Source organism: Lagopus muta, chromosome 13 (assembly GCF_023343835.1).
Source record: "Lagopus muta isolate bLagMut1 chromosome 13, bLagMut1 primary, whole genome shotgun sequence".
Classification (NCBI taxonomy): domain Eukaryota; kingdom Metazoa; phylum Chordata; class Aves; order Galliformes; family Phasianidae; genus Lagopus; species Lagopus muta.
In genome coordinates, this window is record NC_064445.1 from 11528449 (window position 1) to 11552137 (window position 23689).

At 45.9% G+C, this 23689-nt stretch overlaps 1 protein-coding gene across 5 annotated transcripts in view; it reads left to right on the plus strand.

The window, feature by feature from the left end:
* Window positions 1–23689, plus strand: part of ARHGEF9 (Cdc42 guanine nucleotide exchange factor 9) — a 193271-nt gene that overhangs the window by 11009 nt on the left and 158573 nt on the right. For all 5 annotated transcript variants that reach the window (XM_048959999.1, XM_048960003.1, XM_048960001.1 and 2 more), the window contains exons 2-4: window positions 6060–8245; window positions 14897–15044; window positions 18609–18709. In XM_048959999.1, the coding sequence (XP_048815956.1) occupies window positions 6128–8245; window positions 14897–15044; window positions 18609–18709 (2367 nt within the window). In that variant the 5' untranslated portion in view covers window positions 6060–6127. The remainder of the gene's footprint in view (window positions 1–6059; window positions 8246–14896; window positions 15045–18608; window positions 18710–23689) is intronic.

Below are 23689 nucleotides of genomic sequence, written 5' to 3' on the forward strand. Positions count from 1 at the left end.
AGTGATGGAATGAGACCTTGGCTGCAGAGTCCCTTCTGCTACTGAGTAGGTAATTGGTGTTTCAGTAGGATCCATCCACTCCTGCCTGGAATGGGATTTGAAACAATCTCCTGCCTACCTCCTGCTCTTAATGAGGAGTTTAACTTCCCACGTAGTACATTTTGCAGAGCATGTAAAGTGTTGGTTAAATTCTATGGTTGCTTCCGATGGGCACTTGCTCAGCGCTCCTTGGGGAGACCAGCACCGGAAGGTTGGGCATCCCTTTAGCAGATGGTTCACCCAAGTCTCTTCTCCTTGCTCCTTTGACCTCTATTAAAAAAAAATGCAAGCTCTAATACCATGGCGCCCATCCACGTGAGAGCAGCACAGCACGTGTCTTGTTCAATGCGCAGGAGATACTGCACTTCTCTGAGGCTGTAGCAGCTGGGGCTGTGTGAGCAGGGCCCTGAGCACAGCAGGCTCCTGTGTGTGGGTACGTGCAGCAGGAACGTGAGCACTGCTTCGCAGTTGGTCCTTTGGAGCAGCACTGAGGGGCTGAAATGTCAGCAGAGACACAAACAGAAAGGGGGAGAAGTCACGATTCTCTTGCTATTTCTTTGACCTAAATACACTGAAGTAACTCTGCTCTCATGAAAGAGATAATTTCCTGATGATGGAGAGCTTAACATCTGTTTCCTCTGATTTTTTTTTTTTGGTGGTAGAACATGGTAACGGAAGAACTGGCGGGGTTTTCTTTCCTCTTTTTCTTTTGTATAGCAAAGGCTCTGCATGCTGTAGCTATATACACTCTCCGAGAGCAGACAGGTTTCTCTCAAGGGTTACATGATCGTTTGTTCTCTATTTTCTCTTCTTCCTGCCTACCCCCCCTCCTGGAGAGGAGCGGATACACCGAAGCCCAGGCAGGACTTCCTTAGCTCCGCCATGCCTTCTGGCAGTCTGTGCCTCGTGCCCTCTCCCCGTCACCCCCCTTCCCCGACAAACAATGGCCAAAGGCTCCTTCTTGTTTGTTATTTTATATCCCACAGAGGAAGAGCTGAGTGGAAGCTCGTGTCCCCAGGGGCCCTCGGCACATTCCAGCTCTGGCTGCTGCCTTGCTGGGCTGCCTCTTCCACACGGTTCCCAGCCCTATAGTGCGAATCAGTGGTGCCATGTGATGCTGAGGGTTACCAATCAGTTTTGAAGCAAGATTAGCATTGCTGAAAGGTGAGAGAGTGCCTGAGAGCCTTGGAGAGGTGTCCTGAATCATTACTCCATGTCAAGAACAGATAAAAGAGATGGATGGGCTTATTGGTGGTGCCTGTACAGAGCACAGCTTCAGCAGCCCTGGAAGCATCAAGATGTTAACTGAAGGAAAAAAAAAACCCATTTGGGTCAGATGCTTGATTATAACTGGTTGTATGAAAAAGAAAAGTGGCTGCATAAAACTGGAATTGTAAGATATAATTGGAGATGCTCATGGTCTGTAACAACTGTAAAAACCACTAGTGAAGAAACTCACTACAGGAAGCTGGGGTGGAACAAAGCAAGCACATCTTGGTTGGAGAATTGGCCTGTGATTACCCAGCTACTTAATCCAGCAAAAATCTAATTGCTGGGGAAGGAGGTAGTTGTGCTCACCCCAGCTCCTTCCTCCTCTCATCCGGCTTGTGTGTTCCTGTGGCTTTTTGGATGAAAACCAAAGCCAGTGTTTCTTGTTTGGTTGTTTCTCCCCCCCACCCCCCATGCTCAGCTCATGCCCAGAAATACTCCTGTTGGCATGAGGGCAGGTGAGCACAAGGGGGGACATGGCTTCTCCCTGACCTCGCTGTTGGCTTCAGTGAATGTTACCTGAGTCCTTGGAGTTATTTCAGCTCCTGTATCCCCATGCTAGATTGCTATTACTCCCACCTGCATCAGACAAGAAAAATCCTGTTGCCAAGGAAATATTATGCAATTGTGAAGGAGGTATAAAGCGCCTACTTTAGAGATCTGGATAACACACATACACAAAAAAAAATGAAGAATTTGGAGGAGTGTCATGGCCGTAGATATGGATGTTTTGTGCAACACACCTGGCACCATTTGCATAAGGTTTTGTGCTAAACTCTTTGTCAGCCTTGGTTACTTTGCAGAAGGAAGGAGAACTGGAGGAATGAAGGGCTGCTGTTTTTGTGGTGAGAGCCTCGTGCAGAGGGCAGGGCTTGTGACAAACCCACAGAGCTCCTGTATGTTAGAGCAGTTTTTGGTGTCTGATTGCTGTGGTTTTTGAAACCACATTCCTTGCTGGATGAGGAGTTGTGTGCTTTGTAGACCAGCCGCAACCGCCCCGTTGTTCCGCCCTGTTCAGCTCGAGGTAATTCGGCGGGTGCTGTAAGGTCATGGCATTACCTCCTGCTTGCTGTGGTTCAAGTCTTGCACAGCAATGACTGCTGCAGCATAGTTGCTGGGTGGTAACCTGCTGCAACATGACATCTGCAGCTGTGCCCGCAGCCCTAGGAGAGGGAAACAAAGTGGGGGCTGACTTCCCGTTTTAGTTTTACAGCTAGCTGTTGTCCTTAGAAATATATCCAAAGTGCTGTCTTCAGTCCTCTTTTTCCTGTGCCCCAGAAAGATGGGTAATGGCTAATTAATTTAATACTCCTGCAGCCATTCTCCATACTCAAATTTTGTTGTTGTTAAGGGCGACAATGCCCCCAGGCCTGCATGGTTTGGTTGATAAGGCCACCTTTTCTCTATCTGACATATTTAAAGCGTCGGTTTCCCATGAGCCTGCTGCCGTTGTGCATTTGCACAGCAGCAGACACTGATTTTGGTGGCTGTATCAGATGAGAGAGCATAGCAGATTGTGACGCCCAGTCAGGGAAGCCTGAGCAAAGCTGATTGCCAGTTGTTCAAGTGCCGTGTGCCTGGATGCAGGGAGGCTTTGGTTGAGGCCATGCTGGGGCTTAAGCCTGGTCCAGTGCAGCTGGTGGGCCTGGTGGCCCTGCAGCCACTGTAACGATGACCAAAGGTACTAACAAACCGGTGCTGCTGTGAGTTGGCTCTTGCCATCTGGTCAGCCTGTGATTTAGGCATATGCAAAGTGCTGCAGGCTTACTTACTGTGTAAATAAGACAAAAATAAGGGGCTTTTCTTTGTCAGTAGCTGGTCAAAAGGCCTTTTGAATGCTGGACATGTGGTCTACTACTCTTTTCATCCATTGAAACCATGAGACTTTCAGTGACAGCTTCAAAGCTTGTGAGAGCCCCAGGTGAGGCTGGGAGGGGGAAGTGGAGAGGAGCTACCCGAGCTCTGGTGCTGTATCTGCCAAGCATGTGTGGGTCTGACTTTATTGTGGCAGCTCTGGTTTACATCTGGTTTAAAGCTGCTTTTTTAAAAATTAAAAAGTATATGTATATATTTAAATTTGAAGCCACCCTTGTGCCTTCCCTTTCTGTGTTGTGCTGCCTTTCTAGGGAGGGGCCACGCAGGGTCTGTGTCCTGTTAAAGACTCTTACATGAGAAACAGATTATGTCTCTTCTTTGCTAGCATCCCTACAAAGACTTTGTAGGGAAGGCTGCTTCCTTTGAATCTTCTTTCCCCATGCAGGATCCACCCAGCCAAAAACAATAAAATATAAAATTGGAAAGAGAAAAAATAGGGAGCTTTTGTGTTTTTAGTCTTTTGCTGCCATATGTGTGTTGGCTGCACAACTTGAAACTCCTCAAATGCGCTTTTTCCACTCCATCAAATCCATTCCAGTACGTTATTCTTTAAATTGCAGCAGAGGATAACCCACAGACAGTTGTGACAACCCTGTATGAGATGCTCTCCTCAGAACGGCATGGGTTGGGAGGGACTTTAAAGATCATCTAGTTCCAATCCCCTGCCATGCTTCCTGTCTCCGATCACCTCCTCATCTCATGTGTGTGCTGACGCAGGAGGATCTGCTCTGTGATCTTCCCAGGCGCTTGTGTCAGGCTCACTGGCCTGTAGTTCCCTCGGTCCTTCTTTCTCCTTTTCTTAAAAACAGGAGTGATGTTTCCATTTCTCCAGTCACTGGGGACTTTACCTGACACACGTGACTTTTCAGTTATGATCAAAAGTGTCTTGGCAACCACATTAGCCAGTTCCCAATTCCCTGTGGGCCTTGGGATACCTGTCTTCAGGCCCTATAGACTAGTACACGTTCAGCCTCATGAGGGGGTCTCGCTGTTACAGTGGGAGGGATTTTGCTCCCCCAACCCCTGCCTAGAGGTTCAGAGCCATGAGAGATGTGGGAAGCCTGAGAACTTGAGTACCTCACCCTTCTCCACATCTGTTGTTCTGTTGTTGCCACTTCTCCCTTCTCCTTTATCCTCAAGCAGCGCACGTGGTGTCATTTTAAAATTTTGTTTAACAGAAGCTTTCTGTGGTACGCAGGTCCCATGTGAGTTTGTGCTATAGGATTTGAGTAATGGTAATCCCTGCCCAGCCCTACAACAACTTTTGTGTGAGGAAGGAGAGTTTCTTTTAAGATCTCCACTGTGTAGAGCATGGAAGGCAATGGGCTGAGTAAACACAGAGCCAGAAAAGAGGCGTGTGGAAAAAAATAGCTATGGAATTAGGCTGTGCTGCTCTTCGGTCAAGGCATTGGCACTGGGGTGCTGCTGGGCAGCTGCTGGAGAAGACGGGGCCTGTCAGTGATGTGGCAGCCCCTCTGTGAAAACATGTTTAAGGGCAAAAATGCTGGAGCGGACAGTAGAGTAAAACAAAAAAGTGAGTGTCACGGTTTGGCCTGGCTCGGCCTAGTTATGTGACAAGGAGTGAGGAACAGCACTATGAACCCTGCAGTCAGTGAAGGAGGAGGGGGTGTTGGATAAGGACTTCCCTGCCAGGACCTGTGGTGGGAGGTCCTGACAGGAGCTTGAGCAGGAGCCACGGCCCATGCAGCACCCGCACAGGAGCCAGGCTCCCGCGTGCTGTCACTGTTGTGTTGACATGATAGAAACAACGGCTGGTTTGGCTGGCCGTAAGGGTGAGCCTTCTGCACCCGCCAGTTCTCAGCGCAACAGCTGTTACACCAACAACTTTGGTTTTAATAGAAACAGGAAGTGTATTGGATTTTGTTCTGGATCGGATGGGGACCTTTGGCAGAGCAGTGAAATGGACTGGAGCAGAAGCAAATGGCATACTTTATGTTGGAGCCGTGCAGCTACCTGCTCTCCCTCTGCTCAGAGGAAAATGGCGGGTTTTTGTGTTGGCAAACCTGTGTTGGTGAGGCTGTGCCCTTTCTTGTCCCTACTTTTCCTCTCTCTGTCCTGTGAGGAGGGCTGGGATCGGGGCAGGGCAGGTGTATACTGGTGGAAGGGAAGGCTTAGGATCTGCACATGTAGAAGTTCAGATTCTTACAAAGGCTTGGCAGTGGTTTCCATTGCTTTTATGTGTGGGGTATCCATAGTTTTAATCCTGTTCACTTAGGCTGAATCTTACTTGAGGGGAACATGTGTTCTTGTGTAGCATTGAGCGGCAGCCAAGCATCTTTCATTTAGCAGTTCAGTTCCAGTGAGGGATTCCTGTGCTGGTGCTATAGCTGTTGTAGGAAAACGTGGCTTGAATATTATGTGAAGTTTTTGGTATTGAAGTTATTTCAGAATTGCATTGTTTCCAGGAAAAGGCCCATCCTGGCTTTTCTTTGAATGCCTGCCTGAAGAGATGGAACTCATTGGGAGTGCATTGTCAGTTTCTGGCAGATGAAGCTGGTGAGGATGACATGTCCAGGGATACTTTACTGCAATTTCCTCTTTTCCTCTCTGTCATGTACTCTGACATACTGGGAGTCCTAGCAATTTGCAAGACCAATACGTGATTTATGGTATTCTGTGTGTATTTGGGGTAACTTTAGTGATGCAAAAAGCTTATTTGTAATCATTAAATCATTGGTCACTTAAATCAGGCTTAAGTTGCTTTAAACGTTGTATGGTTTAAGAGCAAAAGTCTCACTGAAATCAGTGGCATTACTGTGACTGGAATATGACTTGACTTGTGTTGCATTAGCAAATGTGTCTTCTGAAAAATTTTTCTTCTCCTAATCGTGCTCCTTTGCAATTTTTTCCTCAAGTCTTGTGAAGAAAACAATCTGAAGACAATGTGTCTTTGACCCCCGGTACCAGCTTTTGAGCCGGAGCAATGGAAGTTATAGATGGCTGCCGGCATACTGACCCTTTGATAGTTTCAAATGGATATGCAAACAGGATTTTCCAAGCAAACATGGAGGATAGGAGTGCTGATGCATCAGAGGTCTGTTGTGCTGAGCATGGCACCTTCAGTGATGCAGTCCCAAATGAACAGGAAGAAGCACCCAGATATAAAAAGTTGACCAAGGGCAACCGGATCTGGAATTTTGTTTGGCGAAGGAAAGGATCCTCTATGAGTAAAAGAAGGCCCCGGTCCATGATCGTACTGGGAGATACTTATGATGCCTCTGATGAAAAAAAGCCATCCTTCATGGACAGGGTAATGCCCTTAAAAAAGCTAAGAACCTCTAAGTTGCCTAAGGATGTAGATTTCAGAGGATCTGCAGTGCAGGTTGCTTGTGCCCCTGAGGAGGACTATCCTGCTAGTGGGCAAGGAGCAGTCTACAGGGTTAGGAAACCGGGTGACAGCCAGAGGCCCTACCGCCATTCGTATGGGGGGCACATTGAAGATTTAGATTCCTCTTTTGAAGACATCGAGCTGAATATCAGCATTCCTGAAATTGATGCCAATGAAAGTAAATGTCTCAGGGATATTAGTATCAGACTACACAGTGAAGATAATGTTAGTAACTGCCAAAAAATACCAGCTAGAAAGAGCGAGTCTTTGAATTTTGAAAACGTAAAGAGTCCTGCAATTACGGAAGGGGACAATCAAAAGAAGTGTACTGTACTCCCACAGGAGGGCAAAAGAGGAAGAAGCTCTGATGTCTGGAACTATCTGAAAGGAATTTCATTAACTAGCAAAGATAATTCAAAGCTTCTGGATGAAAGAGCTGAAACCAATTTCCAGAACTTAGAAAGTACAACTGATCATTCCACTTCTTATTTGGACTATGGCATGAGATGTGAGGAGAATCTTAGCCAGCAGAAAAAATCAAACGGCACAACCAAAGCCACTCACTTTGCGGGTTTTGTGCGGTTCTTCACCAGCGTGGCCGAAGCAGCTCGGCGGCTGCGAGGCTCCTCGAAGGCATTTTCACCTGATGAGAAAAGGCCTCAGCGGAGTTCCCGAAGCTGGAGGCAGGATGTCATCTCCCGCAAAGTGAGCCTGGTTATTGAGAATGAAACCGCGAATGCTTTCTGCACGGTGGGAGCGTGTCTGCAGTCCCCAGATTCAGGCGTGTGGGATAATCCCAGCTTTGAGAGTTCAGTGGGGAAGGAGACCACACAGGGCTGTAAAACTGCAGAGGTGTCACAAGACATCGGCTTCTCTGCCCTGAGCAGCAAGAATGATAGTTTTAATGAAACACCACTTTCTCCTTCTGGGCCAGAGCTCCCAGATGACTCTGTCACTGTGGTAAATTCTGAAGAACCCTCTGAGACTGCAGTCCACTTTCCACAGACAACTCTGACCAAACAGATTCAGTACATGGACAATACTCCAGAGGAGGCACAGGCTGTGGGCAGGGACCTGCCGCATTTGGAAGATCTTCCTGGGAAAGATCTGGGTACTTCTGAACTGGGCAGTTCTCCAGCTGCTAACGGTGACTTTCCTGTTGTGACCGTGGCTCTGATCCACCATCCACTAAAGATGACTCTGCATGAACTCGAACCTCAGGATGTGGCTTGTGCTACAGTAGTTACTAACGACATGAGTGTGTCTCTAGCAGCAGCTCTGGAGCTTTCAAAGTCTGAACTGGATATGAAGGACCTGAGTAATCCTGAGTTGCCTTTACATGACTTATCTAAAGATGACTTGGAGTTTCAGGACTCCAGCAATACTCCAGAGAAGGAGCAGGTCGCAGATGGGCACCTGCCATGTTCTCAACATCTTCCAGAGAAAAATCTGGATACTGCAGTGCTGAACAGTTCTCCAGCTGCTAATGGTGACTTTTCAGCAGCGACTTCTTTAAAATGTGCAACAGTTGAAGGAGTGGTGTTTGAGCAGACTGATGGATGCTTCAAAAAGCACAGAACAAGTTCACCCGTGGAACAGAACCCTGTGGAGTTAATTAGCAGAGGAGTGCGCTTTGACTGTGATGATGAATGCCGTCCGTTCCATGTGACCATCTCTAGAATTGTCTCCTCTGGACTCCTTAACAACGGAAAGGTATGAGTAAGCTTTACTGTACAACTTCCAATAAGACTGCATTGTTGTTATACCTCTTATAAGGATGGTTTGTACTTGTAATAATTTTTATGTATTCCTCTTCGGAATTTTTACTTAATCATACAAAGAATGACTGTAGACTTATCAATCTATGAGGAACCAGTTGACTGGCATGTCCCCGGGCTGTTAGTGCAAATTTCCAGAGTGCTCCTCTTATGACCTTTTGGCTATGTCATTATCAGTGCCTTTAGAAGAGGGCTGTAACAGAGATTCTTGTATTTCTATGCACTAACTTTAATTTTTCTTCCTCTCTGCATTTAGCAGTAGTGGTGGTGGCAGTTGATTTTTATGAGGTGATGCTGGTTACACCACAGCATCTGGAACACCAGGAAGATTCCTGGCACACAATCCTAGCCCAGAATGGAAGATGGGAAATGGTGGTTCTGAGAACTACAAATCTGTGTTGTCCAACATGAAGTCCAGCTGTTTTCTTTTGGGTTCCTGTTGGCTAAAGATGAAATGTTTATTTTTATTTTTAAGGTGCCCAATAGGGAAATTGGGTCAACTCATGGAGAAACTTTTGCCTGTCCTTTTGGACTTCGAGAGACAACACATTATGGGGTGATGACATTGTTCCCTCCTGGAAAAGGGGTCACTAACTTCTGAGCCAGGAGGGGAAGTGTTTGAAAATTGGCAGCAGATTAGAAATACTGAGAAGAAAAAAGTCTGAACATCTGACTCCCAGTTAAAATGGGCAGTACTGTTGTTAGTTATTCCTGCCTTTTTCTTTTTTTTTTTCCTCCATTTTTGTTATTCAAAAATATGAAGACAGTTCACTGTGTAATTCCAGAGAGTTATGAAGTGGGACAAGTAGTGGTCAGCCACTTGTGGTCGACTGGACAAAATGTTTTTAGGAGTGGCTTGAACGAGCAGAGCGTGGTTTGATCTACTTTTGCAGGGACTAAGCTGTAAGTATGCTGAGCAGGAGCAAGATAACAGGCATGAAAGGACTGAGTGGAGCAAGGGAAGTATTGGCAGTCTTTTCCCAGAGCAGCCACATTTTTGGTAACTGAGGGCTATGGCTCTATGTCTAATCCCAGAGTTCTTGCAACCCTGCCCATGGCAGAGGAGCTGAAACTAGATGATCTTTAAAGCCCCTTCCAGTCTAAGCTGTTCTCTCATTCTTTGAGGGCAAAATGTGAGCAATTTCCAAGGCCAGCTGTGTGAACAGAGGTGGGGTGAGTCCCATCTCAGCTGTTGTAGCTTGCAGACTTTACAGAGAAACTTAAAGATGATACTTAAGATAACTGAACAGGAAACCTTCCCCGAGTTCTGTTGAGGGTGGTGATAGTAGTACAACCTCTGGATTATGGTGGCTCCCAGCCTCACAGGTCCATGCCTGCCACTTCACAGAAGCAATGGCAAGCTGGAAGGGAAAGCACACAGCCCACCCTGGTTTGTAAACACCTCTGGATTCCGGAAACTTGGTCGAGAGATGTCTAGTGATCTAAGGTCAGGACCAAGTCCTGTGCAAAGGAAGGAAACTTTTGGATGGGAATAGACTTAGAGAGTCCATTAGCAGCTCTGGTAACAAATGTCCTGAGACACTCAAGGGATTTACTCGCTTATCTCTCATCAGGGAGTGGCACTCGGAAACAGTTCACCAAAAATAAACACATAGGAAGAAGAACTGCAGCCTGAGCATGACACCAGCAGCAAGCTCAGGCCTCTTTATTGGGTTAGGGCTGAATTTACCTCCTTTCTGGCACCTGTTCCTTGGGACAGTTGTTGGCCCTCATGCTTCTGCTCCAGGCTGCTCTGCAGTAACTGAGGGATTTGGCTTTCAAGTGAAATGCTCCACCAAAAGTAGGGTGCTTCCAGGACAGGGGTGCTGTAAGCAAGTACTGCAGCCTTTGAAGTGCATTAGCTGTGTGAAACAGAAATAGCTTCAGCACTGTTTTCAAAACAACCTACGTGTTTTCCCACAAAAAGCAGAAAAATGCTTGTTCTCACTGAGGCTCCCTGCCCCAGCCTGCTAGGAGGTGGTAAGAGATCGAGGATGATGTAGTGCAGAGGGTGGTGGAATGAGATGTGGGGGACCTGGGCATTGGTCCTAGTTAGACAGCAAATCTGCCGCTTAGCTGCGCTCTTCCAAAGCTAACACCTCCACTTCTTGTTCTCCTTACCTTGCCTTTTAAAATTTCATGTTTTCCATCAGCAGCTTACTGACAGTGTGGGCAAGTAACAGCTCAACAGTGTTTGATCTTACTGCTGTACAGAAAACAGCATTTAGTAAGAAGAGGAGCGGGTAGAAAACTGCTTACTTCTCAAACTGTTCCTCTGCCTAGCTGCTTTTGGGTCCCATCCCAAATTCTCATTTGTTCAGGGAACTAATGATCAGCATAGATAAAAGCATTTTGACACACTGTAAGCAATCCAAAATGAGCAATGGCAAATGAATTACCGATTCACACTGCTGCAAGTTGGGAGTTGAAACACCTTCCTTATTTTCAGATGGGGATATGAGAAAGGAGCTCAGAGATGATGTAGAGTTTCTCTGAGATTTTGATCAACTTATGGCCTTCACTTACAAACCATAGAAGTTTCTCTTTTCCACAGAATCAGACACAGCCCCACAAGATGAATTTGGCCACTTCCAGGAGCTTGAGCTGATGCTGCACTGGGAGGAAGCTGTGAAACCACACCGGCTACCCTGCAGCTAGGCATTGCCACCAGGGTTTCAAACCACCCCATGTGTCCTTGGACAAAGTCTGTGGGGGCTTTGATGCTTACTTTGAGCATGGCATGAGAAATGGTTGCAAAATACACCTGTGACAGACTATCTCAGATTTCAGTTTCCAGTTTGTGGAAACTCATGTTTCTCAGAAACTTGATTTAGGCTCATTGCTGTCTGAGATCCTTCTGGGTCACCTCGGGGCTCGCACAGATGTTCAGCAGGGACGGAGTGCTGTGGAGCGGCTCCATCGCATTTTGGCTTCTGCAGTTAAAATGCAGTTAAGATGCAAAATCTTTTCACTGCGGTCTTGCTCTGCCCTCTGCTGGCTATTTGTGAAATAAGGATTTATTTTAAGGAAAATAATGCTTTATCTGTAGGATTTTGAATTTCATCTGCGGGTGGTTTATAAACAGCATCTTGCTGCTGTCTAATTTTTTTAACCACACATAGAAACCAGTTGGTTCTGTGATGGCATTTTCTGGGGCAATTACAATTGCCAGAAGCTTGAAAATGAGTTCTCTCCAGTCTTGTGTGCCTGGAATGAGAGTGCCTGCTTTGCAGGATAAGGTGCCAGGCTGGTTGATGGATCCTGCAGGTCTCCCAGGTAGTCTGCTGTTTCTCTCTCTGGTCATCCACACTTGTCAGCCTCACAGCACATGAGGGGGAGTGTTTCCTTTGGGCAGCTGTGAGTTCGGGGCTCTGTGCCCCATACATCAGGGCTAACTGTTCTGGGTGCCGTTCAGGTGCTCACTGCTCAGAGTGTGCAAATGCTGACAGTGCCCCGTACCGATGATGATCAGTGCTTTTACAGCATTACTGGTTACTGTGCACACTGTGGTGGTAACATTACTGGTTACTGTGCATTACTGATTTCTGTGCACACTGTGCTGCATACGTGGGAAAATTGGAGGCTCATCCTGTGCGGTGGGTCTGACTGGAAGCACCGGATTGCTGCTGTACCTGTGTGTGCACGTGCCAGAAGATGCACTGGCTGATATACCTTCTGATAGCTGGGGCACTGGAGGCAAACCCAGGAGATCTCAGATCCTCCCACAGGCTTGGAGTTCTGCTTTAGAGCAGCTGCTGCAAATATCTTTTCATGAGAGGAAGATGGAACAACTTTCTTTCTCTCTGTTTGATGAGAAACTGCAAGCAGTTTGCAACAGGATCCTGTGGTGACCTTTAGCTTGAGATTGTTTGATTATCTCTCTGCCACAGAACGGGAGTTGCTGCAGGAGCGTGACTGCCGAGCTGGCTTCCCCCTCCTTGCTCTGTTCAGTGGTACTAACCAGAAAAGGTGCATTTCTGAGAGCTGATTTTCAGAGCTTTATCTGGTTGTTGCCAGTTGGCTGGGTTGTCTCTGCCTACTGTGCTTATGAAGGAGGTGTAAGTGAAGAAATACTGCTTTACTTTCTAAGTCCTCCTGCTGCCTAAGGAGCACTGTATTTCTGTCTGTAGCAAGGTATGATTTAGTTGCAGAATGAAGATCCTGTATATTTATGGCATTTAATACAGTCATGTCTGACAATCATCTTATTTTTAGAAGAGACAAAACCTCTAAGCTGTTCAGATTTTCTTAATAACTGTGAAGTGCTATCAAAATCTTGAATTAAATCCTATATTTAGTGCTATGTATACTGGGATAGCTTTCTTTTTTTTTTTTTTCCTTTGGAAACATTTTTAGCATTGTGAGGGAAAGGCAGCTTGCATCTTTTAGGCTGATAGGCTTTCTGTGTATGTATAACCAGCCACCTGGGGATTTCAGATTTCCACGTTTTCCTGAAGTGCTTGTGGAGCCTTGCCTTTCTCTAGTTCACAGCACTGACTTCTCCTACCTCCCTTAGTGCCATCAGAGCAGTGATATCAACAGGGACTTTGAGGTTCTGCTGGCCTCTCTGCTGGAGGACTGTGTGTCCAGAACTTCTCTGCCCAGGAGGTTTGCTTTGTTTTTTTACTCCTCCCGCTCATTTCCCAATTAAGGGGAGTGTGGTGGAGCACTGGATATGGTACAGAGAATGGGACGTGGAGCCTTACGTCATCCACAGCCTCCCACTGTGCCTTTGGGTAATTGTAGCCTGTCTGCTTTGTTCTTCATTTGTAAATAAAGATAATAGTGCATCAGTGAAAGCTGAGGGTGCTGGAGGACTTAAACCATCAGAGGCACCCAGTTAATAGCAGGGCTATGGAAGTGTGAGAAATCCGTCTCAAACTGAGGCTAAAAGCCTTCCAGTGAAGAGCCCCCCTCTTCTCCTGACCTTTCTAAACTGAATTTTCTGCTGATGTCTGAGCTCCAGGATTATACACAAGGCTTCCACATCGTCATGCGTCACAGAGAAGAAAATGAAGAGCAGGGTTTTGAACCACAGTTTTCAGAAAGATAAATCCATTCCACGGTTCTTGCTGTTGTCTCTATTGGGATGATTTCCTCCTGAAAGAGGAGGATAATAGTTGGGTTTACTCAGGAGCAAGAGAAGCACCAACCTTTTTTCTCCATTTAGCTGTAAATGCTAGTTTCTCATTTGGATTAATGTTATCGTAGGGTGTACCTGGGGATATTTGATGCTTTAAAGGTACTTCAATCAATTGCCAGTGTCCTAGTGTTCTAAGCAATAATTCCTAGGCTATCGATATAGAAGGCTTGTCTTGTTCACAGTTGTTATCAATCACCTTCCAGAGAAACTACTATTACTACCAAAGCCATTCAATTCCATCTGTGTGTGAAGCCCTTTCTCTCTCCAGAAGGCTCCTTGTACCCTCCCGATGACTCCAACAGCACAGCAGTAACAGTAAACCCGTTAGGTTTATTCACCTCCTGTCCTCTTCATAGACCATCTGTGGGCTTCTGTTTATGGAATTGGAAAAAGACCTTACGTGACCTTTGGAAATGCGTGGAAGGGAGTGTCTTGCTAAGATTCTTGGGAATTAAGAGAATGACATCCTGTTACTAATTTAATTCACTTTTACATAGATCTTTTTAAATCATCAAGACTCTTGAGTTTTGCAGGAATTGTTCTTGCTGGGTATCTTGGCTTTATTCTGAAAACTTGAAGTGTTTGTTTCTATAGTAGAATGGGCAGATCCTATTGTTGTGCTGGATAGGCACAGAAATGAGCAGATTGTTCTCCTAAACCTCACTGTTGCATTATTCTACTCCTGTGTGCTTCAAGTGCTGGAGATACTTCTAGCACTTCTTAAATGTGTCTTGAGCATGGCTATGCTCATAAATCTGGGGTAGCTGATGGGGTGTAATTAGTTGCTGGCTGAAAATCCAGACAGGAACAGTCTCTCCTTTGCTTTAGGCTACCAAAGGGTGCATCTGCTAATTCAGTTCAGGAGTGCCAGTTGAGGCAGATCTTTCAGCTGTCTGTCCACAATATGCTTTGGATGCGCTAATTGGCCTTAATGACCCTGAGCACCCTTAAGTGGGGTCTACGCTCATTATCCCAAGTGTTCATTTAAATTCAGCTCTGGATGCTCAGTTTCTGAAGACTGAGGTTCCTTCAGACTTTGGGCCCTCAGCACCAGCTAATTCACTCGCTGCTTGTGCTCCTGCTGGGGCTTGGTGACACCGGTGTGGACAAAATGCTGTGCAGAGCACAAATGTCTTCATCATGTTACCCTCGAAAGTGCCATGGAGACTCAGTGCCACCAGAAGTTGTTGGGACTTGAGCACCATGACCTGTGCTCACGGTAGGGACCCCCATACAGGGAGAATTAGAACATGCCAGAAGTAAGAGTCAGCAAAACTTTGTCTTTGAGCAAAAAATAAAAAGAAGAGGGTGCAGATTGCAGTGAGGAGTCACAGGGTGTGCAGTACCTTCTTGGGGGGGGAGGGGGGGGGAGGGGAGAAAGAATTATTTGTCCCAAGTTTAACAAGCATTGCTAAATTTCTTCTCTGACCCTTTTCTTTCCAGACAATGTCTCATCCTTCTCAGCCATCCCCACAAGCAGCTCCCTTCAAGGTGCTTGTAGAGAGATGTCGCTCCGAGCCGCTCTCCCAGAGCACCCCGATGGGGCTGGACCAAGTGGGGGGGCGCATGCAGCACCTGCTCAGAAGACGCGGTGAGTAGCTTTGCAGTGGTTATCCCCCAAAATCTGTCTTTTGGTCTTGCTAACATGGGCTAAAAAATCACAGATGTGGCTTGTATCTGCTCTTGTTATAACCCTTGAACCAGGTGAGGAGGCTCTGATAGCCACATGCTAGAGTTACTTTTTTTTCTTGTAACTTTACTATTTCTGAATGCATTCCCTGTAATTTGGTTGTGAGAAGATGAACAGATAGGTGCACAAAGAGTAAAAGCTCTTCAGCAGAGTTTGTGGGAGTTGTAATTTGGTAGTATCCTCTTGGCTTTCTGTCGTCTTACCTGTTTTTTGTTGTGAGTACTTGGCATTTGGAGGTGTTGAGTGATGGATTCTGAGATCATAACTCAGCTCTAATGTTTGTTTGGAAAAGAGCAAGATGTGAGTTGTTTTTTCTGGGTGCTCTTCCTGAACAGATAGAGAACCCTGTGAGTCAAAGACTGGTGAGCTATCCTCTGCAGCACTTGATTAATGTAATTATAATTTGTCCTGCTCAAAATGACGCTGAGAAAGCAGGACTGAATGTATTTGCTGGAAGGGTCTTGTGTTGGCAGGTAAATAAGCAAATGCTCGAATGGGCAACGTGACTTTGTGAACCTCTAATTAAAAGGATTGATAATTGCTGTAAGAAAATAATTTCTTGGAGGAGTAGTACTAGCGCTAAGAATGCCTTGAATTAGCAAGTATGGGAATGCTGCCAGACTGCATTGGCATTGCTTGGGAGCACACTGGGGATCTGAGCAGTTAATGGATGGCGGCAGCACGTTAAGGATTAAGAAGAATCAGAAGGGAAAAGGCATAGCAGCTGCCTCTTTAATTGATGGCTCTTCTGTAGGGGTGCACACACTTTTAGCACAGGCATCTCTCAAAATGTGAGCACTACTGCGTTTGCACATTGCTCCTGAGTGCTACTATATTGGCACATTTCCTCTGGAGCTTGGTAGCAGCCTCTTGCTATAATCGGCACTTGCACTGCAGCTTGATTTTCTGTGAGTCTAGAAAGTGAAATGCTAAAAATAACAGCAGGGTGTCTACGTCAGCAGTGCGTTTAGGAAATGGGTCTCAGTGCAATCTCTCTCCCAGCAACGCTGGAAGAAAATAAGGATTGCTGCCCACCCAGCCATGCCAGGGCTGAGGCAAGGTCCCAGCTCTGCTGTGCTCTGTGCTGCTGTCCTGGGCAGCAGGGAGGAATAATTGCATGCACCAGTACAGGTTGGGGGATGACCTGCTGGAGGGGAGCTCTGCGGAAAGGGACCTGGGTGTCCTGGTGGACGACAGGTTGGCCATGAGCCAGCAGTGTGCCCTTGTGGCCAAAAAGGCCAATGGCTTACTGGGGTGCATTAAAAAGAGCGTGGCCAGCAGGTCAAAAGAGGTGATCCTCCCCCTCTACTCTGCCCTGGTAAGACCTCATCTGGAGTACTGCGTCCAGTTCTGGGCTCCCCAGTACAAAAAAGACAGGGATCTCTTGGAAAGAGTCCAGCGGAGGGCCACAAAGATGGTGAAGGGCCTGGAGCATCTCTCCTATGAGGAAAGGCTGAGTGAACTGGGTCTGTTCAGCCTTGAGAAAAGGAGACTGAGAGGGGACCTGATCCAGGTCTATAAATATCTAAGGTGTGGGGGGCAGAATGGCGAGGCCGGACTCTTTTCAGTGGTGAGTGGAGACAGGACAAGGGGAAACGGCCAGAAACTGGAGCATAGGAAGTTCTGCACAAACATGCGCAAGAACTTCTTTACAGTGAGGGTGACGAAGCACTGGAACAGGCTGCCCAGGGAGGTGGTGGAGTCTCCTTCTCTGGAGACGTTCAAGACCTGCCTGGATGCCTACCTGTGCTACCTGGTGTAGGGAACCTGCTTTGGCAGGGGGGTTGGACTCGATGATCTCTGGAGGTCCCTTCCAACCCCTACAATTCTGTGATTCTGTGATTCTGTGAACTACTTGATTTGGGAGCAGGGAGCTTGCAGTAAGCAGGCAGGGGCATGTATTTTGGCTATGTAAGTAAAGGTGACCTAAACACCAGGAGCACAGATCCTAGAGTGTGGGTCCCTGTCTCCCAAAGCTTAGACCTTTTATCTTTTGTTGTCTGATTTCAAAGACCTTGAGACCGACAGAGTCTGAAAGGCAAACTGGGGTTAGAGGTGTGCCTGGAAGAAGAAAATTAGGGTTGGTCTTTGTAGTGGAAATGCTAAATCATGGCTTAAAGCAGTGATTGAGCACCTGGTGGGAAGGCAGCGCCAACCCAAGGGAGCTCAGGTGCATGCAGTCTACCTGAGTGACTGGAAGGGGTGAAGCCAGAATCCACCCCTTCCCAGACCTCATTTATAGATTGGCAGTGGAGGTGAGGGTATCTTGTTGGAGATTCCTGCCTACCTGAGGCCTTCTGAGGGTCAGCAGTTTTTTTTTTCCTTTGATTTTGCATTCATAGCTGCTGCATTTGGGCTTATCCTTATTTGCTGCAGGCTGGGACTTTGCTACCCTGCTGTTACTACTGTACTTTCCACTGCATTATGGCATTACAGTCTTATATAGGACAGGAGTTCTGGAATGTGTGTTTTCTGTAGGTGCCTTTCTTCATGAAAGGGGTGACAGAGCTCCATGGGCTGTGAATGCCCCTGGGTGTGTATACACACATGGGCACAGACATCAGTTCCATGTGCTGCCTGGGCCCCGTGTGCCCTCTGAAAGAAGCTCAGGCTGGGGGAGGGGGTTAAGATCTAACTTCACTAGCTGTGGGAGGGGAAAACCCAGTGTTGCGCAAAATGGCAGCTCTGTCCCCCTAACAGAGAGGGATGGTATAAGGAACTTAACGTTTGGGGTGATTAGGAAAACAGAGCTTAATTTTGAAAGGTGGATTATTAGCCCTTCCTGACCATTTGCTTCTTCTTTACAATCTTGTGCTTGAGCGTATGCAATCTGTAAGGCCAAGCTGAGAGCTGGTGTGAACGGAATAACTTAATGCCAGGTCGGAATTGCACTGGCCTGAAATGCTTGGGGTGAGAAATAGCCACTGCTTTGAAAAATAGCTTTTGTGGGTTTTCCTGTTGTTTTCTGCATAAATTTGAGAAGCTGCTTCTTTTTCAAGGAATTGCATCATACGAACTGCAACAGTTATAAGGCTGGGATTTCTGCAGAGGTACCATTAGCAGTTATGACCCAAGGAGCACTTCTAGTATTGGTGTATGCAGATGAGGCTATTCTGCTGCCTGGTGCTTCTGGGAGAGCACTCTGGTTTCAAACCCACCCTGTCTGACCTCACCTGCTCACACCACCTCTTAACTTGGCTCTTGGCTCCTAGTTTATGCCTGCCTTTTTGTAATATCCAAGCTGCACTTGTATCCTAAGAGCACCGAATAAAGCACCTAAATATACTCTCTGCTCTCTTTTTCTAAAGAAGGGGTTGAATGAGTCTCTTGCAAACAATTTTGTTTCTTTCATTTAAAAGAACAGCCTCCGCCCCCAGCCTGAGCTAAAGCACAGCATTTATCTTTTGTCATTCCTTCTTTTTTTTTCTCCTTCTTTTATTTCTCCGGTGGATTTTAAACTGGCAGCTGAGAACGAACTGGCTTCCAAGACTCTGAAGGTGCGCAGGAACGGCGGACGTAGATGGAACCTCCTCAAGCCTGGAGCTGAGAAGCTGCAAATCAGTAGGGTAAGGCGTTGTTTGAAATATGCCTCTGCATGCTTCAGGGTTGTTGTTTACCTACCACATGTTTAGCCTTGGAAACTAACAACCTGCTTTGCTAACGGCTTCCTGAATCTGTGGTTCCTTCAGCCACAGATGAGAGTTATTCTTTTGCTATTAGAATTGTTTTATAGTGATAATAGGTGTGCTAACCTTTTCCATTGGATTAGTTTCCCTCAGACACGTAGCGGAGGCTTTGTGGTGTAGTGGAGGCACTGGACCTCCTGTTCCTTTGGTCGAGCGATCCTTGCAAGCGGAGGAACTGTGACGTTTCAAATAGCCCATAGATTTGCTCAGTGGTTTTGATGATGCACTTCCACCCCACCTCCCCCCAGCCCTTTTTTATCACATGTCCATTGGGTTTGTTAGTGCACCATCTCTGTGACAGATTCACGTGATTCTTTCCAGAGGAGTTTTGCAAATATAGACACAATCTATTTTGTTCTTTTTTTGTGAATGTTGCTACTAGCTGGGGAAGAAAAAGCTGTTGTGGTCCTTGGGATTTCCCTGTCTTTCTCTGTAAGTTGAAAAGAACAATCAGGAAAGATAGCAAATAGTTGTTACATCTGTCTGATGTGCTTCCTTGTTTCCGTGTGGGATTGCTTTTAGTCTGTGCCATGCTGTGCGTTTGAAGTCTGGAGACCTTGGCTGTTCTGTGATCTTGTTTTGGCATTTGTATCGTTTGTGAGTCTGGCTTCACTGGTAGCCGACATATAAAACTGAATAGTACAAAACACAAATGCTAGCTGGCGTCTACCATGATGCAAGGAAAGTTTTCTAGTGGCTGGGCCAAAATAGGTTTAGCCTTTGTTGTTCCTCTAGGGTAGACAAACAAAGAATGATCTGGGAGCCAGGAATTTCCCTGCTGGAATTGACTGGAGGAAACTGACCTCCTGTGGTTGTGTCTCTGCGGTTCTTCTCTCCATTACTGTCCTTCCTTGCCAGTCCTTTATTGTATACTTTCCCTTTGATACCTGATGAGTTGCCTTCCCGAAATGTGATTTCCAAGGAGGACACAGCCTTTGTGCATGTTCTTCTACTGCAGAAGCAGTAGATAGGTGGTGAGGCAGTCTACTCTGGCCTGCTTCGATATTTCTTGGCTTGCAAGAGATACGTGCAGGGATAGACCACTGCTATCTCAGTAATATGTGGCTTTCTGGAATGCCTCCAGTTTTCTCTCCTGATTTTAGTGGTCTGAGATATAAGATAGAGGGCAGTGAACAAGCAGTTCAACCTTTCCTTTTCTCTAACCTCCATTTGGATCCTACTGTTTCTCCAAAATAAGTGCTGCTTTCACCTTGAAACAGCTGTTCTAGTTACAGGGATGCTGAACATCTAAGCTTCTGGAAGATAAAATGATCAAAATGCTGTACAGCTGTTTGCTTTCTGGGACAGAATAAAGAAATGCAACAATAATATCCACCTATAAAGGATGCAGCAAGGATTGTTACTGCAGCGTTACAGCAATGAGACAGGCTGCAAGCCCTATCAAAGAATCTCATCAGGTGTGCCACAAATGTTTCCACATTTGGAATCTAGTGTTAACTAGTGCATAGGTATGTCTGCTTAGCAAATCTAACACTTTCTTAATCTGTTCATAGGAGATGTATGTTTTGCAGCCTTTGTAGATATCCCTTCAGCTCTGCTCAGAAACCAACACATTTTTCTGTTCTGCCATAATACTGCTAGCAAATACTCAAAAAATAGAATTGTGTCCTGAGTCATCTCAAAAAGCCAGACTTGTTTCTGATTGAGAACAGAGCGTGACATGAGAGCACCCTTACAAAGGCAGCTGAGAATTAAAGCTCCAGCAAACCAGAAATACTGCTGAAGTTTGGGAAATGCTAGCTAGGAAATTTTCTTTCTCCAGTGGAGAAGTATAAGGAGATGTGAAACAGAAAAGGGAAATGAGCTCCTTGTGAGCGCAGAGACTTTTATGTGATGCTTGGCTCAGTGACAGATCTGCCAAACACCCGTGTGTCACTGGGGCACAAGATTGGTTTGGGGTGCTGAACAAGCTGATCTCTGAGACTTGTTTGGCACTGCCGTTAGGCAGCTTGTTGCTCAGCCTGAATTACAGTGGACAAGCAGGTGTGAAACCTGTGCTGGAGTCTATAAATCAGAGTTACTGTGGTGAACACCACCAGAGCAGGTATATAAATGTGGCTCACAATAGCAGTGCTGGAAAAATTCATCTGCTGCCTCTGCCTCAAGTTGAGTGAAGATGTATGGGTCTGTAAATCACCTGTTTGCCAGAAAGAAATTTCTTCATTGACAAGATTTATAAATTTGAGATAAAATTTGTGAACTTGGGTATCTCTTGTCAGGTGTGTTCATTGGCAGGTGCAGAACTAGTACAGAAAGGAGTGATTTATACTTCCAAACCAGATGTCAGGCTTCCAAAGAAACTGCTTGATTTCTGTCTTGAATGGAAATGCCTGAGGTGGAGAGAGAGCAAAAGGAAATTGACAAAGCATTAGGCTTGTCTTGGAGGCATCAGTGCCATCTTGGTCCTTGGAGAGATGCTGGTTGTTGTGCAAAGAGTCTTGGCATTGCTACATGTTATGCAAAAATGGAGAGCTGTTGATCATCTTATGAAAGAATCTCTTTTTCATCAAGACCATTGTTTGTCACATCTGGTTGTCTGTGTCCATCACTTTGCAGCAGGCTGTATCTTGGTGCATCTGTCCAGATATTGGGGACAGCTGCTGGTAGACCATGCCACCTCCCTGCTTGGTGGTTTTCTGTTACACCTGGGAGCTGGAAAGAGGAGCAAAGTGCAGTTGGAAAAGCAAGTGGTGGTAGCAGGACATGAGAGAAAGATGTGTGTGTAATCCTGTGCTCCACCTCACCTTCGTGCTCAGCATACATACACAGTGTGTTTTGTTTTTTTTTTCTTACTAGTCTCAGCTTTCTTCTATCAATCATACCAAGCTATTTTAATGAGTTAACACCAGCAAGTCTGGACACAAGCCTTAGAAATTTCCTATGGGATAGATAAGGTTTATTATCCACACTTAGTGGGTGGGAATGAGGAAACTGAAGCACCACAGGGTGGTATAGGGAGAGCCAAGCAATAATTTTTCATTTCGCTCTTAATTTCATGATGGAAAAAAAAAGGAAATGGTATCAAAACTGAGTTGACTTGTAAAAGTTTTCGGTATTTTAAGTGCACTTCTCAGCCTGGAGAAAACTCTATACTGAAACACTTTATATGCAAAGCATTTCATTTTGGCACTATGGTTGCTTGGAGTCTCTACTTTGATGGGAGCAATTTGGTGCAATTAAGAACCTTCAGGTGCCCAAACCTGCAGGCTGTGCTGCAGCAAGAAACTGAAATGCCGAAAGGAACTTCCAAAAAGCTGCACTAGCTCTGACAGGGCCCTTGGCATCTGTCTTACCTCTGTGATTTACCCTCAGGTAGGTCCTGCCAGCTGGTGTGTGGCTGAGCCCTTTGAGCAATGGACAAGGGAAGAAGTGAGTTACTTTCTCCAACCCCAGGGCTATTCTGGAAGATGCCTTATTGGTCAGAATGGCCAATGGGAGATACTCCAGAAGGAGATTCAAGCATTCTGGAATCAGAACCATTCACTTAATAAGTGTAGGACAGCTTTAGTTTTTAGTCTTTAACTTAGCAGTGATGATGGCAAACATTCATGTTCTCTGCTACTTTCCCCATTTGTGTTGTGTGCTCTTGTACAAAGGACTAAAGCCTCGCTTCATGTGCTGAATGAAGGCCACAGTTGAACTACTTAGGATGGAAACTTTGCATTATTGCTAGCATCTTCAACAGACTCTACATTAATGATCAGTAGGCCTGTTGTGCAGAGGTGTTGAATGTTTGCAAAATCCCACCAACCCGGCCTGTCCTTGCTCTTCTTCACAAGCACAGGAAGAAGAAGCTATGTTCAGAAGCTTCTTTGAGCTGCCTTTGCTACCCAAAGCTAATTCCCCACTGGCACGTTTGTAAGGAATAGGAATTTCAAGCAAACTGCAGCCTGCAAGAAAGAGGAGTGAAAGTTGATTTGGGTTCCCTCGCTCACGCTGTGCTGAGATGAATAGGGAATGCTGGTTGGTATTCTGTACCAGCTCTTCTGCTTGCTATTTTTATCACCTTGCATAATGCTGAGTTTGCATTTTGTTTAGTGGGGTTATTTTTTTTCCTCTTTGAAATGTGTCCTGCACAGTGTTTCTCTTGGCTTGCTACTTTGGGGAGGAAGGGGATATGGAAGGGATTGTAGACTGCTGCATTCTGATACGTGAGCTGTATGTAATCACAGTCATTTTTTAGCTCTTCTATCCACATGAATAAGCTGATAGAAAAACGTTGTCCTGTGGCTTTCTGGATGCTAATTAATTTAAATATCACCAATATTTAAATTAACATTGATGAGAGTGTTGTATGCACGTGAAGAGGGCTGCCAGAAAAATGCATTGCCTTTTAATCTCTCTTCCTTCATTTTGAACAGTTAGCACTTCTGCTGCCTGGGTGCATCTCATCTGTGTGTCTTCTGGGGTTTATTTTATATCTTGATAAACCTATTATACTGCTATTCTTACTAGTGCTCTGAAATCTTTGTACAGTTTTTTCCATTGTTTTCCTCCTCAAGGTCACTCCTAGGCATTTGTTAGTGTTTGTGTGCCATAATGTTTAGGAAAAAAAAAACAAGAAAAAGGAAAAGAAAACAGAAGAGGGGAAAAAAAGACCTGTTCATTCATTGTGGAAACAGCAGTTCAGTCTAAGTTGACTGGTCCCAGTGACCCTGTCGTGGAGCCTTGTGACTCCAATGCTGGTAAATGTTTCCTGTATGTCTGTGTGAAGAGTGCTTAGCAAGGATCTCTGGGTGAGTGGGATTTGCAGCAGTAGGAGCCTTTTAAGCACCTGAGGTCTGATGCTTCTAATCTGATTTTGTTTGTGAACTGGTCAGAGCACAGTGAGCACTGAAT